Consider the following 16,998-nt stretch of genomic DNA (forward strand, 5'->3'; position numbering starts at 1 on the left):
ATTCTGCATACAGGAAATTTGACATGTCCTTGAATATTGCCAAGAGAAAACATGTATCAACCCTGTATCTACTAATATATGTTAACGGAGAGACTCTGGAAGATGTTGTATACTTTCCATTGGCAGCCACCTCTCTCTCAAAGCCACTGTTGACAAGAAGGTTCCACAGTCGATCAGCTGTGCCAGCTCCACCTTGTACAACCATGGCAGCAAGTATTAGACAACAAATGTCTGAGTGCAGAGGGCAGTTGTCATCGCCACACTCTTGTACTGCAGTGAGTCCTGGACCGTATATATCGGGACACTTGAGAAATTCCACCAATGCCTATGTCACATCCTCCAAATTTAATGAAACTACCATCAAGTGAAAGGTAGTCTCCTTCTTGAAGCTAGGACACAAGCATATAGGAATAAAAATGGCATGTCCACTGAGCTAAATGCCTTGTTTCTGTTGTTGGGGACCAGATCAGAAACTCAGCCTAGACCCTACCTTTTTCCTTTTGATTTTGACATTAGTGTGAACATAAGGTGTTTTGCTCCAGATATGACTCAATTGACCCACTTAGTAGCTTTTATCAAAACAAAGTTAAGAACTCAGTTACAATATAACAAAGAATTGGATAAACTTTTACCAATTTAAAATACTTCAACATGACAAAGTATAATTCTTAACAACTATCCATTTCTATTGTTCCAATTTAAGCAGTACCCCATAGACATCAATACCTTCTTCAGAACAGTTAGCGCCAAAAATAGATATACATACATGGATGCTAGATTTCCGACCTTTTAACACCTGCTGACAGAGTAACAGACAGGCACCTGTCTTCTGACTCTCGTACAGAATCTCTGAGAAAGATCCACCCTCCCAAAACAGCAAAATCTCAAATTCAAGCAATTAAGACCTGTTGCAATAACGATAGATGATGCTTATTGCATCGTGGCAGATTTCAGTCTACAACTTCTGAGAGGAAAAGAGAGGCGCTGCTCTCTAACAACTCCAAGCAGCATCTAAGCTTGATTTCTCTAAGTCTAGCCCCACCCAGTCACATGATTTGTTCACTGTCAATAATCCTAATCAAGCCCAACTCTACAAAACCCCAGGGAAAAACACTAAAATAACAGGAACAGTACTTGGCTTGCTTAAAACAAATATTCTAGCAATTAAGATCAATTATGCTGTTGCAATAATAATAGAGGATGCCGGTTATATCCCCAGGATCCCCAATTTTAAAAAAAACTGCTAAAACAGATCCAGCACAAAAAACGTGACTAAGGTTCATTTCTTAAAGACACAGTATCGTTACACCATGCTGTAAATTCTACGTACAAGACCGTGAAAAAGAAGCCAATTCAATCCACTGCTATGGTCAATTTAGTTTTTCACCCCACAACAACAGCTGAATATGACCTGGAGGAGGGAACCGAGTGTAGGGTGTCGAAATTTGCTGATGACACCAAGATTGGGGGAACGGCAAATTGTGCGGAGGGTGTGGAGAGTCTGCAGAAGGATCTAGATAGGCTGGGCGAATGGGCCAGGAAATGGCAAATGGAATTTAATGTTGGCAAGTGTGAGGTGGTCCACTTTGGTAGGAATAATGGTAGGAAGGACTATTACTTACGGGGTGAAAAACTGCAGCAGGCGACGGTGCAGAGGGACCTCGGGGTCTTGTGCATGAGTCGCAAAAACCCAGCTTGCAGGTGCAGCAGGTGGTCAGGAAGGCGAATGGGATGCTGGCCTTCATAGCGAGGGGGATTGAATATAAAAGTAGGGAGGTCTTGCTGCAGCTGTATAGGGCATTGGTGAGGCCGCAGCTGGAGTACTGTGTGCAGTTTTGGGTGCCGCACCTGCGCAAAGATATTTTGGCCTTGGAGGGAGTGCAGAGGAGGTTTACTAGGCTGATACCAGAGTTGAGGGGGTTGAGCTATGAGGAGAGGCTGAATAAACTAGGCTTGTACTCATTGGAGTTTAGAAGAATGAGGGGAGATCTCATTGAGACGTATAAGATGATGAATGGGATGGATAGGATAGAGGTGGAGAGACTCTTCCCGCTCAAAAAAGACAGTAGGACTAGGGGGCACAGCCTCAAGATAAAGGGGGGGGCGGTTTAGAACGGAGTTGAGGAGGAACTTCTTCACTCAAAGGGTGGTGAATCTCTGGAATTCTCTGCCCGTTGAAGTGGTGGAGGCTGCCTCGTTAAATATTTTTAAGAAGCGGGTTGATGGGTTTTTGATAAGAGAGGGGATTAAGGGTTATGGGGAGAGGGCGGGAAGGTGGAACTGAGCCACGACAGATCAGCCATGATCTTATTGAATGGCGGGGCAGGCTCGAAGGGCTAGATGGGCCTACTCCTGCTCCTATTTCTTATGTTCTTAAACAATGAAATCTAAGCACTGAACTGCAGAGGCTGTCTGTACACTGAATAATAGGTCATGGCTGTAAATTTCAGTCTTCGATGGATTATAGGGTGAAGGGAGAATAAAACTAAACATTGAAATATCTAGGTCGCTCAATCCCTTATACCTGTTTCACTATTGAGATTATGGCTAACCTGCACTTCCATTCTATTTACCTATCATTGCTTCATATTCCTTTCAGCAACAAAAACCTGCTTATCTTGATTGGCCTGCAGCATTTTACATGGAACGTACAGTGCGAATGCAGGCCATTCAGCACGAGTTGTGCATTCCAGTGTTTGTGCTCCACACCAACCTCTTCTTGAGCCGTGAACTGTCCAGAACTGCATCGGTTAGCATATTTGTTGATGCAGTACTGAATGGTGATGTGAGAGAGTTCTGAATTTCCACCATGGAAAAAGTACTTCCTAATTGTCTTCCTAAACAGCCTAACTCTGATATTCAATCTGGATTCTCCACCAGAAAAAGTGGTTTTTCAATCACGTTGAATCCCTTAATCATTTTAAATATCTCTCTCTCAAATCATCCCTCAACATTCTGAAGTTGGAATGTATAGCATGTTTTGTGTAGCAACCTCTCTAGGTAGTCAGAGCTTTGAAGAGTTTTGGAAACCAAGACCAGCATCTTGAAGCTGATTGGGAAGGTAGATACAGATTGGGAAAGGACCTCAGTCCATCTTGGTTCACTCATCCAGAAAAAAATCGACTGTTTCCTTCCACCCTGCCCATTCACATGGGACCCAACTTATTGCTTGAAGGCTAAGAAACCCAATGGGGTAGTGGTGTAGGGAGATACATGTCTACTCTATCCAGATGTCGCAGCATCCTGTAAGTTTCAATAAGATCCCTCTCATCCTTCTAAACTCCAGCAAGTAAAGATAAGTTTATTTATTAGTCACGGGTAAGCTTACTTTAACACTGCAATGAAGTTATTGTGAAAATCCCCTTGTCGCCTCATTCCGGTGCCTGTTTGGGTACACTGAGGGAGAATTTAGCATAGCCAGTGTGCCTAAGCAGCATGCCTTTCAGACTATGGGAGGAAACCAGAGCACCCGGAGAAAACACAAGGGGAACGTGCAAGCATTGCACAGTGACCCAAGCCAGGAATTGAACCCAATTCCTGGTATCATGGTGAATTTGAACTTCAATTAGGCATTTGGACTACCAGTAACAAGCCTCTGTAGCCCTAAACCTGGTATACTCTTGAATAATTTTGCTCTCCATACTGCAGAGTAAAATATTGAAGTGCTACAGAATGTGCAGGAAAGATGTACAAAGATATTGAGAGGATACAACTATTGGGAAACATTGAATAAGCTGGGGCCATTTCCCTTGGATAAGGGACAATCTCTTGGAAGTCTTTAAAACTATGAAATAATTTGATTGGCTTGATTTTAAAGAAAGTTGTTTTCACTTCTGGGTTAATCCATAACGAGAGCCATAAATAGAGAATAGTCACTGATGTATTGAGCAAAAAATCTGGTAAAGATTTTTTATGTAATTGTCTCTATAACTTTGAGATGTCCGTGGCCATGAAAAACTGTTCTGTAGGTGCAAGCCCTTACTGCGTTTATGAAGAAGTTGGAGTTTGCTGCCACACAGTTTGAAGCAGATAACATTAACTCATTTAATGTAGACTTGATGCTTGCATGAAGGGAATAGATGCATTCAGGGTAGGGTGGCATTTTGCTGTCCAATTTTGTGAATAGTGCTAGATTGTCCCTTACCTACAAATCTCTGGACACTAAGGTGGGTTAGCCATGGCGAATGTGCTGAGTTATGGGGATAAGGTAGAGTTGGGGGGGCGGGGGTTTGACGCAGACTTGATGGGCTGAATGGCCTCTTTCTGCAGGGTGGGTATCCTATGGTTCTAATTCCAGTGTTACATCTCCACTGCTCTACCCAACAATCCATTCTCAGTGTTGAATTATTCTTTTGAATGGAGACGATTAAAGGGTGATCTAATTAAATGACTTAATAGGGTTGATAGTTTCTATCTCTTCTGGTGGGGAAGCTGAGAACAAGAGGTTAAGAACCTTAACATTATTGGGCTGATAACAAAAAATGTTTGTGGATGGGATTCCAATCCAGTGGGCTGCTTTGTCTTGGATGGCATTGACCTTCTTGTGTTGTTGTAGTTGCACTCCTTTTTAAAGTTTATTCGTGTCACAAGTAGGCTTACATTAACACTGCAGTGAAGTTACAGTAGAAATCGCCCAGTTGCCATATACCATTGCCTGTTTGAATACACTGTGGGAGAACTTGATATGGTCGATCCACCTAACCATGTCTTTCAGACTGTGGGAGCAAACCAGAACACCTGGAGGAAACCTACGCAGACACAGGGAGAACGTGCAAACTGCATGCAGACAGTGACTGAAGCCGGGAATCAAACCCGGGTCCCTGGCGCTGAGAGGCAGCAGTGCTAACCACCCTGTCACCGTGGACAAGTGGGAGTATTCTATCACACTCCTGACTTGTGCTTTGTAGATGATGGACAGGCTTTGTAGAGTTAGGAGTTGAGTTATTGAAGCTGAGCTGTTTGACCTCCAATCATAATCATCATCTTTGTGCTAGATATGACTCCAACCAGTGGAGAATTTCCCCCTGATTCCCATTGATTCCAGTTTTGCTAGGGCTCCTTTGATGCCACACTCACTCAAATGCTGCCTTGTTGTCAAGGGCAGTAACTCTGTTTAGTAGAGTAAGGAGAAACTGTCTCCATGATGGAATGGTTAGTACTGAGAAATGCAGACTGAGGTTGCAGAGGAATCCAAGGCAACATTTTTTTCACATAGCAAGTCTGGAATCGGGAGCCTGCAAGCGTGGCAGAATAAGATTCAGTATGATCTTACAAAAGGGATAGATCTTCGAAGGGAAAAAAATTACAGGGTGACAATGGAGAGATGAGACTAGCCCTTTGAAAGTGTTAGCATGGCCAGTTTGATCTTGAATAAGGGCTCCTGATAATCCACAAGAAAAGTGAGCCTCAAATCTGCAGAATTTCTCCACTTCATCTGAGATGGTGATTCACTTGGAGTGCATTTCTTCCTTGCACTCCTCAGAAAACGTAGTCTAAGTCATCTGTTCTGGGAACCTGAGGCATAACTGCAGTTGTAGATGCTGTACCACTTTTTCAGCCAAGTGCCCTAACAAGAAACAAAACACAACTTTGCACTGAACCTTACCTTTTTTTTAACATAACGATCAGCTTATCCCATGTGCATTCATGTTTTGTGTCCTATGGTTCTACCTCCTTGCACAGCTGTGGCCTGCTATTTGACATGATTGTGGCCCTACGCTGCATCCCAATAAATATATATCTCAACTTGACAAATCCATGCTCATACATGTTAAGCTCACCAACCTGTTCCCTGATCTCTACAGTTTTAACACAACAGAATAAGTGATATAACTGCCAACAGAAATGAAATCTGGAAAATGCAGAATTTAGAGCATTCAGACTGCTTCCTCTTTTTGCCAATCACCAAGAACTTCAAGACTTCCACCAGATCTCCCCATTTAGAACCCCAAGCCCTATTTGACCAACACCTTGAGCCCAGGCGACTGTGTCCTGTTTGTATTCCCCACTTGCCGCTGTCCTGTGGAAGTCTAGAAAAGGCAACCTCAGAGTGCTGTTGCTCTTGGGTAGCCATTCCCTAATCGTGCAATGACAATCTGGCATCAGCCTGCGATGTATGGAATTTGAAAGTTAGATACAGACCTGCAGGGTCCCATGGGTAAACACCTGAGCAACCCACAGAATCTTGGATACTGTTGTATTAACTCTTGAGCAATCCTTAAATGAGTTCATAGTGTTTTATCTTTTACCTCAAGCCTGAATTGCTATAGTAAAGTGGTGCAGAATATGTTGCTGGGGTTTGGGAAATGGTTGCTGCTGTCTCTCTCATAGTGTCTAGCATGACCTTCTGTTTATATTTTTCAGTTTGATTCAAGCCCAGCAGATGTCAGAGGTCAATAATGTTATCTCCAGTCTTTCCTCCTCTACTCACCCCAGAGCACTGATAGGGTTAGCATTTCTATTGCACTGCTGCCTCCCTGATATGCACAACGTGTCTGTGTTAAATCTCCAGCTTATCGACTATATGCCGTAGGTTGAGGGCAAATCTCATCGCTGTTCTTGTTCAAACATTTTATTTCCCAATGCACTGGGAGGTGAAAACACCATTAAAGTCAGTGATCCCAACTGCACCCCATCCCCCAATTCACCATTCCAATGCTCCACCAGTGACATACCACCAATGCTTGAAATCTTCTTCAGCAGTCCAAGAGAGAGACTTTTTCTAAATTGCAATGCTGAGTGCCAAGGGATATGGCTGAGTAGGTACACAGAAATTTCGTGATGCCATTGAGGATAATATGGAATATTTTCCAAGTGCTAATGGACACGGTGATGTATTATCAAGAGAAAAAGCAGATTTTCTGTGTTGTGGATATTTTTTCAAATGTGTTAATCTACAAAACCCTGTGCTAGTTGTTTATGTTTAGTGTATTCTGACTACTCTCCTCATAGTGTGCTCACTGTATATTAACGCTGTGGTGCTGTGTCCATAGGCCAGCTTGGTGTGAGGCTCTATTGAGTGAGAAGCCTCTGGAAACCCTGTCACATGCTTTGATTCAACATGAAGCATTAGTCAGAGGAATCGCTTGTTTGTTAGTGATATCGTGAGACAGTGATATTTGATTCAAGTAAACACTGCGTCACAAACACTTCACACAAGTTACTTTTCAAATGTGTTCACTGCTATTGTCAGCAGATACAGCAGCATTCAGGAGATGAGTACCCTTGTTTTTGAAAGTTGAACAAGATGCTGAATGTTGGTCACCCAGAGATACAGGAAACACGTTTTAACACCTGCTGATCCCCAACTCCACATGGTTCTGTGTCTCCAGGGTATCTTCCACCAAAGTTTTTTTTAGTTTCGCCAACTTTGAGATGGATATAATTTTTGGATTAAATTCAGAGTTAAAACAAACATTGCTCCATATTCAGCCCACTGAGCAGGCATCACATCACTTTTCTCCCTCCATCTTGCCACATGAGCATTTCTTCCTCTGTCACATTCAGACTGGTGTTCTATTGACCAATTTATCCTAATAAAGTATACTCCTGTACTCTCAGCATCATTCCCAGCCCTCCTAGTTGCTGGGAGAGGATTTGCATTGGGATTCTCACCACAGTTCTCGTGAATTGAAGATTTCCTATTACTGAGAAAAGGCATACTGCTGAAGTTTTTCATCTTGTACTCATCAGGGCAAACCAGTTAATGCAGAAGGAACTCTTCAAATGTAGACAATAAAAATATAACTCCAACTTGTAAATCAAAAAAAAATTTAATAAAGAAACTCCATCTCACCATTTGCCATTCCAAGTCTCCCATAATTCCCAATGTATTCTAATTTATACTGAGTCATCACAACATTCTGTCATTGGTTACATGGTTTACTTGGTCAGCTGACCCTTACAGCTTGTTACCATTGGTCACATTACAAAAGATCCAATGTTATCTCCAGTTACATTCCAACGAAACACAGTGCCAAATTTCAAACAATCAAGAGAAAAGCATGCTGGACTAAACACTGAGCAGCAGGGCCAGCCTTGACTGTTTTAGGGTGATGTTAGTGTTAATGCCCAGTGCCAGTTTTCTACCCTCTGGATGTGATGTTGGTATTGGATGCAGTCAGCTTTTTCCCAAGCGCTTAAGTGTATTATGTCCAGTTCCAGTCTCTATCATGTCTGAGTTGCTATTTAAACCCAACAGTGACTGGGCTTTGACAAAGGGTCATCTGGACTCTCAATGTCAGCTCTTTTCTCTCCTGACAGATGCTGCCAGACCTGCTGAGATTTTGCAGCATTTTCTGTCTTGACCAGCAGTGACTGGCTGTGATATTTTATACATGGCATTCAGTGCTCAACTAGAATAAGCAAAACGCTACAAATGATGGCAAAACTGAGCAAGCCCGACAACATCTGCTCTCTGTTCGCTCTCCCTCCAGATGCTGCCAGACCTGTTGAGTTTTTCCGGCAATCTATTTGAATGCTTGGCTCAATTTGAGTGAAGTTTGGGTATTTTGTACCTGGTCCTGTCTGTCAGCTGATTTATGTTAGTTTTGGTAAAATTTTCCCACTAATTTAGAATTTGATGTTTCAGAACTTGATTCATCCCCAGTGGATGTGCGGAAACCTGGTTGTGACGGGTTTTAAAAGAAAATTGAATTACCCAAGATGAAGTGGAAAAGGCAGAGACTGGGCAGATTGACAGTGGGTGGAGATGCTCATTGCTGCACTCTAAAGAATAACTGAACCAATAACCTGACTGTTTAGGTTGATGCTGTGTATTTGTGAACTTTTCTATCTTGAGGAATTCAAGTGCAATTTTCTCTCGTTGTTTAAATGTCTGATTAAAGTGATAGAGTTAAAAAGCCTAACCCAGATGATGGGCAATATTAGGGGAGACACACAGTAAAGCTGCCGCAATTCTTTTGCTATCTTGGGACAGCATGTCTTGCCCTTGTGCATTGACTGAAAGAAGATGCATCAAGGGACAGGGGAAGGCAGGATCAGGCTACTACATTGGATGATCAGCCATGATCATAATGAATGGCAGAGCAGGCTCAAAGGACTGAATGGCCACCTCTTGCTCCTGTTTTCTTCTTTTTTTGTTTCTATGTTTAAGACCAGGTGCTGAAAGAGGAACTTTTGAAAAGCTTTTTTCAAAAATATTGTTGGAATTGTCACATCCACGCAGCAGCATTTAGAAACCATTTTGATTGGCTTTCTATTGCTGAAACACAGGTTTCCTGGAGACATATACTTGCACTCAGTCCGCATGTCACTCCTTTCATCCATGCAGCTTTTCAGTGTCTGACGTGGGAATCTGTCCTTCTCCCGTGTTTTCTAAATTCACACTTGTCTTTTATTTCCCTCCTGGAATTATTTTGAAATGGTGAGGAGAGTGATTCAGCAAATGTATAAAGGATCATGAGACAGAAAATTAAAGATACTGAAATTAGCAAATGAATTTTCCTTTTCTTTGCTTGTTTAGAACCGATATCTACAATCACTTGGATAGAATTGATTCAAGTTTGGATAACCTACAGAACTTACTATCGGGACAGTCGTTCAACATGGAATCCAGCACGCTCTTGGATGTGAGTTTGTTTCCACTGTCTTCCCTGTCTGCCATACTGAACAATAAATCTAAATTCTCCAGAGTTTTAATTTACTGATATAATTCACATTGAATATAACCATGTAACTACTAGCTTCTTCTAAAATTCCAGTGGTTCACTAATGTGCTGTCCTTACCTGGTCTGCCCTAAGATACCAACATGACTCTTAACCACCTAGCTGTATTTATGCAGTCGACTCACCATTTTATCAAGGGTAATTAGAAATGGACAGTGCGTGCTGACCTAGCCAGTGATGCCAACATCCAATAAGCAAAAAAAAAAGCCTCATTGGCCACTCCTTCAAAATTGAATCATTCTCATAGAATCATACAGTGCAGGAGAGGTCCTGTGGCCCATCAAGTCTGCACCATGTGAAAACCACCAAAAAATGGCCTGATGTGAATATGACCACAACACAAAAAAAATCAAGAACAGTGATTATCCAAGCACACTTTAAATCAGTTTGATGAATCTTGTCCTTTGAGTGCTGAGTGGAATTGTAGCTTGTGGTCTTTTTTAAAACACTATGCAATATTCAACTCACTATTACATTTATTAATAGGGTCAGTTTTGCTCAGTTGGCTGGATGGCTGGTTCATGATGTGCAGCAATGCCAACAGCATGCATTCAATTCCCGTACTGACTGAGGTTATTCATGAAGGCCCCACCTTCTCAACCTTAACCCTTGCATGAAGTATGATGATCCTCCGGTTAAATCACCATCAGTCAGATCGCTCCCTCAAAGGGGAGCCTTTGGTCACCTGGGACTATGACGACTTTACCTTTTCACATTTTTATTAGATCCAGGGTGGGTGGGCTATAAGGTACTGTGACACAATCTAGTGCCTTTATCCATTCGGACAACAGAGGGAACAAATTTTGCAATCCATGTGTAGAAGCTTCAAAACTAACTTTGTTTTCTCTCCTCTACAGCTGTTTAGCCCCTCGCTGTCTGCCATTGATTTGAGCTTGCCAGATGTGGAGGGTAACTTAGCAGAAGTAAGTAAATTCTCATTCATCACTTAGTGTTTCAGGTGCATTCCTGAAAAGTGTGATTTTAAATGAAAGGATGATAAGTGTCATGAACGCAGCTGATATCTGCAAGGATGTCCCAACCTGGAACATTGATTTCATGGTGGTGTTTACGGGAATGATGGAGGAGCTGCATGCGAAACCCAGTGAGAACAGTAACATGCCCAGACATAGTATAACACTTAATAACATCTTATTACAATAAAGAACAGGCGTATACATGAACAGTACAATAATGATCTATAGGAACTACTAAATGCACCCCCACTTCTGCAGAAATCACCCTTTTAAATCAAAGTACATCTACAAAATCTGAACTCTGACAAGACTTCCCTCTTCCCAAACAACATCCAATGCAATAGATTTGTAAGTGAAGACCATCTTAGAGTTACCATACTGTTTATGCTGGAGAACGTCCCTTAGTTGAACTAAGATATAGTTTCAGCTGCCTTCATGAAGATTTCTGCACTGTTGCTTCTGGTCTACAAGTCAGAAACTGCTTACAGGCTGCTAGGTGGAATTTGCCTCCTCACCACTTCCTTGTTTCCGCACAAAGATTGCCAATTATACCCCTATTTCCCTTTGGCACTTTGTGTATTTGCTGTCTGTCCCCTCAGCCTCTGTGGTTCTAAAATTTCTCCATGAGCTTTGTGGAATATGCTCTTCCGTATTGAGCAGGCAGAGGCTCACCCAACGAGAAGTAGATTGCAGGGGTTAAAAAACCTGCTGCCCAACCAAACTGGTGTTATAGGCCCCGAGGCGTAAACTGTCCAACTGGAAGCTGTGCATGTAGGCCACAAAGGGTCTTTGGTGACAGCAAGCTGGCGTTTGCTGAACTACTGTCCCTACCGCCTGTATAGCCCCCCACACAGCAGAGAAATAAACCTACACCAGACAGAGCGCCGATTCTGTGTATAACCCCACACAGCGGGGAAATAAGCCCACACCAAACAGAGCTTTGGTTTTCTGTTAAACCCCACATAGAGCGAGGGAATAAACCAACGCCAGACAAAGCTCCTGCCCCCTGTATAGCCTCACAGAGCGGGGAAATAAATCCACACCAGACACGGCTCCTGCCCCCCATCTAACTCCACTAAGTGGATAGATAAGCCCACAGCAGACAGGGCTCCTACCTACCCTCTGTACATCTCCACAAAGAGTGAGGAAATAAACCCACACCAGTCAGGGCTTTCACTCTCTGCTGAGGAAGTTCTGAGATGAGCTGTACTTTGAGGGGACCACCAATGGAGCCGGCAAAAGCCCTAAGTTTTCTACGTTGCTGACATGTATTTTTATTAATTATCTTTACAGATGCAGGATCTGATAGGTTCACACGAACAGAAAAGTTCAGAGTCAGATACAAGTGCTTTGGACGCAGGTAATTTAAAAGGGAGATCACAAAACCTTAAATCCTGGCTGGGGAGGGAATTTTCTCAAATACTGTCCAGCTCATGCCTGAATATCTTGCACAAATTGTGGGTTCTTTGTATTTATTTGGCATCTGTCTTATTCTTGTGAAGTCTCGAGTTGCTTCACATTCACTACGTTATTTTTTAAGTCTGGACATAGGCAAAAATAGTGCACAACAAGAACCCCCATATTAACACAGTGAGATGAATCAGTGTTTTGACTGCATTAGTTGTGGCATTAGTGTTGATCAGATTCACCAGGGGAACCGTCTTGTCATCTTCAAACATTGCACTGATGCTTTGTCAGCAATTTTCTATTACTGATAATGGACTTGAATGTTGATTGAGAGATCACAAAAATATATGTCATTGATTGTTAACAGTCCCCTTTTCTCCAGTAGTATCATTTCAGATTATTTGAAATCTGACATTTTTTTGTCCTAATGAGTGCAAGACCAAAAACTTCAGCAAAACATCTCTTCAGCTGTAATACTGAAATTGCCAATTCTCCATTTTATTCAAGTCGGCAGGCATGGTCTGTTTGAATTGTAATCCATAATATACATTTATAATACTATGGGATTTTTCGGCCTCTATGCAAGTCTGTCTAAGCTTAATGTTTGCTACAAAGATGTCACCTCTGATGGTGCAGCACTCTCTTTGATGCAAAACTAATTACACATCAAAGTTCTGGTCAGCCCCTAGCTTGAACTTTCAAAATCTCAGCATCATGCTGATGTCACATGATGTGCCTTTACCTTCTACGGTACATATCTTTAAACAAATATTGGTCATTGACTACTGGTCATCCTACCAAGGTGGTCATGCTTGAGGTTGGGCATGTGCCTCTCAACCTCTTTCTGAACCCACATGATTCTTTCACCAATCTTTTTGTATGACTCTGTGAGAATGGCACATGATGCAGTGTCCTGACGCATGGTTCCTCACACAACTAACATCACCAAAAACACACTTCACGTACATTAGTTAATCAACCATAACCTGGATATATTAGAACAAGCTTGAGGCACTGAACAGCCTTGTCCTGTTTCTCCGATCTCTAAGGCAGACATCAGGAAAGTAAATCATGTTTTCAATCCCACATGGCACTATGGAGCTGTAGGGAATAGTTTTACATGTTATCCTGTGTGTTACAGGGCCCTGGCCTTTGTGGAGTGAAGGAGTATGTCTTTAGTAACTAAGCAAAAGCTTGGAGGACAGCAATTCCCTGGTTCATTCCTCATGGCAATGCTTTGACCAATCAAAGTGGATCTGCCTGGTTTGAATTTAATCAAAAGCTTGACTGTTAACTGTTCCCTGTTGCACACTCTATGGCAAAGCCTCCACCAGTCAGAGTCTACTTGCCAACCAGTCAGCACTCTTTTCATATAGTATAAATTGTTGTTCTCTTATTAGTATTTTTGCAAATTTATCCTGGAGAGTGAAGATGAAAAGCTTCAACAGCATGTATTTTTCAGCAATACTCAAGTTCTGTGCTCGCAAACAAGCAGTACCATTATGTTACTGTTCCCAGTATAACTGGGCAGTTGAAATCCTGGTGCTGTTGACTGTAGAAGGACTCCCTCCCTATTCTGGATGCACTCATGACAAACTGTGTGCACCACTGAGATCCAATTATCCAATCAGGATTTAAAACCTGTATGTGTAGCCTGAATGACCAGCTTGCAGACTGCAACAGCCACCAATTTCCTGTTAATCTGGGAACCACTTCACTCGCATTGCAATGGAGTAATTTGTGCTTTATGCTCTCTCTCTTGTCTAGGAAAACAGGTTGTTCAGTACAGTGCCCCACCACTGTTAATGGTAGATGCCAACTCCAGCGACACAGGGGACCTCCCCGTCTTATTTGAACTCGGAAATTCTCCATACTTCCCTACTGAAGACAACCTGAACTTGGATCCCACGGATGACGACCCACTATCTCTCTTATCCAGCACTAACCTGTCTCACACACAGGATCCACCTGTTTCCTAACTCCCGGAGCATCGCCCCTTCCACTTTCCTTCACCCCTGCCTCGCTCCAATTGCTGGACTGCTTGTTTGGGGAACAGCTTTCTGCTCCAGGAGAGGACACAGGATGAGAGTGAAACTGTATCTTTAAATATTTAATTTTAACCAGTTTGCTTTTCTAGCCTGATAAGCCCTTATTGCAAGTAGAGAGCAGTCCGGGTTCAAGCATGGGGAATGGTGTCGTAGGGATCCTTCTCCTGTTAGGTCCCAACTTTCAGTGATTAAGGACGAGATAATTGATTGCAGACTACAATTTTATTGTCTTGTTTTCCCCCTCCCTCTTTAAGAGACAGAGCAGTTAGAGCTCTGTTATCCTAATAACTGGCTCTATCAGAGGAAAGCTAGAAACCACTATCATTTTTCTCACTGAGTGAAGAGAGATGGTTTTATTATTTTGATTCCTATTTTGCGTTATCCCTACTCTCCACCCTCTTCCTCCCTCACCCCCCTGTCCTTGTTTTTTTTGTATATTTACACTTTAATCCAGTTGCTGATAAGTGAAGATGTATTTTTGATTCGTATATTAAAAAAGGTTTTTTAAAAAAAAAGTTAAAATTCTAGCTCGTACTCTAAAGCCTGCAATGATGTGGTAGAAAGGAGGTTTATTTTTTTATACACTATATTTTGGAAGCTTGTAAAATAGTTTTGCAAGGGATCAGAAATTGGAACATGGGGAAAAGGATTGCTGTTTCGATAGAACTGATGTAATACACGCACATCGCATCTCCTTTACACTTGCAATGCACATATCCACATTGAAGATGTGCTGAATCTTGCCAGTACTGCTGAAGGGTTATTTCAGTGGCATGTGGGCAGGGTCCTGGCTGGCAGTATAACTGCTGTGGAGTTGGTCTTGGGGCTCAGGATTTAGCCAACAATCTCAGCTGATATGCAAGTACAGCCCTGAGGAAACAGCCATTCAGATATGGTGTAGATCTGCCTGTTAAGGTGAACCTAGAAGAGTCTGTAGTATTTTTAAATCTGCTTCATTTCCCAAAGTTGACATGAGGTATCCCAGGTCTCACCACCTGAAAGAATGTATTTTCAAATCTCAGAGCTTTACTCTGTATCTAACCCCGTGCTGTACCTGTCCTGGGAGTGTTTGATGGGGGACAGTGTAGAGGGAGCTTCACTCTGTATCTAACCCCGTGCTGTACCTGTCCTGGGAGTGTTTGATGGTGACAGTGTAGAGGGAGCTTTACTCTGTATCTAACCCCGTGCTGTCCCTGTCCTGCGAGTGTTTGATAGGGACAGTGTAAAATATTTATGATGCCATCTTTCAGATATGATTTTGAACTGTTTGCCGATTCAGATGGGCATTGAGGATGACATGTTGATGTTCGGAAAGCAGAGTAGATCTCTCCTGGTGTCTGGAACAACATACCTCAGCCTAAGGGGATCGGTTTAGCTCACTTGGCTGGACGGCTGGTTCGTGATGCAGAGTGATGCCAATGACACGGGTTCCATTCCTATACAAGCCGAAGTTGTCTAGGAAGGCCCCACCTTCTCAACCTTGTCCCTCACCTGAGCTGTGGTGATCCTTGGGTTAAACCCCCACCAGTCAGCTCTCTCTCAAAAAGAGGAAGCAGCCTATGGTCCTTGGGACTATAGTGACTTTCACCTTCCACTTCAACCAATACAAGGAAATACAGATGAACTGACTATTCTCATAATTCATCCTTGTGGTGATTTTCCTGTCTTTAAGGAAGAGCCTCTTTTGAAGAGTTATTCTTTGCTGCACTGCGACCCAGATGATGTGTACGTTGGCTTTGATGGAGCTGAAGTGGAGAGCCCACGGCTCCTTTTGTTTCCATGACTGTTTCATTCTTGTCGTTTTGTTCTTGTGAGTAGATTGAAGTCAGGTTTACAATTTGCAGTCTAAATTTCAGAAGTTTTATTTCCCAGTTGAATTTCCATTGCTCTGCTGCATGAGCCGTTCTTGGCAGGATCAGGGTTATAACGATAGAGTGTCATGAAGAGAACTGTCGAACCAAAGCCTGGTCTCATTCAGGTAGAAAGAGTGTAAAGAAGAAGGTGCTTGCATTTATACAGTGTCTTTCACAACCTCAGATCACCATGAAGTGGTACATGAAGTACTTCTTGATGTATGGTTAGTGTTGTAGTGTAGGGAACATATTAGCCAATTTACCTACAGCAAGCTTTCACAAGCAACAGTGAGATAAACAAAGAACAAAACAGCCCGGGAAACAGGCCCTTCGGCCCAACGAGCCCGTGCCGCCATTTTAACATTGAGTCCCCCCCCCCCCCCCTCCCCCCCTCCAACCATGACCCTTGTCTATGCTATAATAGCCAAACAATCTTGTATATAGGTCTTGAGATAAATAGTGGCCTGGATACCAAGGTGAATGCCCCCTGCTTTTCTTCAAATAGTGTTCTTGGGACCTTTCTATTTGCACATTGGTCACATAGGGTCATATTTGATGTCTCAAACGAAAGACAATACCTCCAACAGTTCAGCATTCCTGAATGCTGCCCCTCTGACAGCTCAGTTCTTCCTCCATACTGGTGCTCCCAGCTGTGCAATACTCCCTCAGTACTGGCCTTCTGGTGCCTTGTTGCCTCAGTACTGCTCAGGAGTGTTGGCCTAAATTTTGTCCTCCATTTCCTGGGCCTGTTTGTGCCAGCACTGTACTTTTTCTCTGTAAAACATCAAGGCAATAATTTCAACAATCTGTGATTCATCAGCTTCTTCATGAGTGAGCATTGCCTGACCCATGAGCCAGCAACACCCATTCCCATCCTATTAAAGAACAAAGGAAGTTACAGCACAGGAATAGGCCTTTTGGCCCTCCAAGCCTGCACCAACAATGCTACCTGACTTAACTAAAACTCCCTACCCTTCCGGGGACCATATCCCTCCATTCCCGTCCTATTCATTTATTTGTCAAGATGAC

At 42.7% G+C, this 16,998-nt stretch overlaps 1 protein-coding gene across 4 annotated transcripts in view; it reads left to right on the forward strand.

The window, feature by feature from the left end:
- The window catches only part of hsf1 (heat shock transcription factor 1), a 59,952-nt gene extending 43,599 nt beyond the window's left edge, over nucleotides 1–16,353 (forward strand). For 2 of the 4 annotated variants that reach the window (XM_080213951.1, XM_080213952.1), the window contains exons 10-14: nucleotides 6,364–6,447; nucleotides 9,485–9,590; nucleotides 10,545–10,610; nucleotides 11,955–12,021; nucleotides 13,836–16,353. In XM_080213951.1, coding sequence (XP_080070077.1) covers nucleotides 6,364–6,447; nucleotides 9,485–9,590; nucleotides 10,545–10,610; nucleotides 11,955–12,021; nucleotides 13,836–14,047 — 535 coding nt within the window. In that variant the 3' untranslated portion in view covers nucleotides 14,048–16,353. The remainder of the gene's footprint in view (nucleotides 1–6,363; nucleotides 6,448–9,484; nucleotides 9,591–10,544; nucleotides 10,611–11,954; nucleotides 12,022–13,835) is intronic. The other 2 variants (XM_080213953.1, XM_080213954.1) reach the window with 1 other exon arrangement.
- Nucleotides 16,354–16,998: the final 645 nt, after the last annotated feature.

This window comes from Carcharhinus amblyrhynchos, chromosome 2 (assembly GCF_965287045.1).
Source record: "Carcharhinus amblyrhynchos chromosome 2, sCarAmb.v2.hapA, whole genome shotgun sequence".
Lineage (NCBI taxonomy): Eukaryota > Metazoa > Chordata > Chondrichthyes > Carcharhiniformes > Carcharhinidae > Carcharhinus > Carcharhinus amblyrhynchos.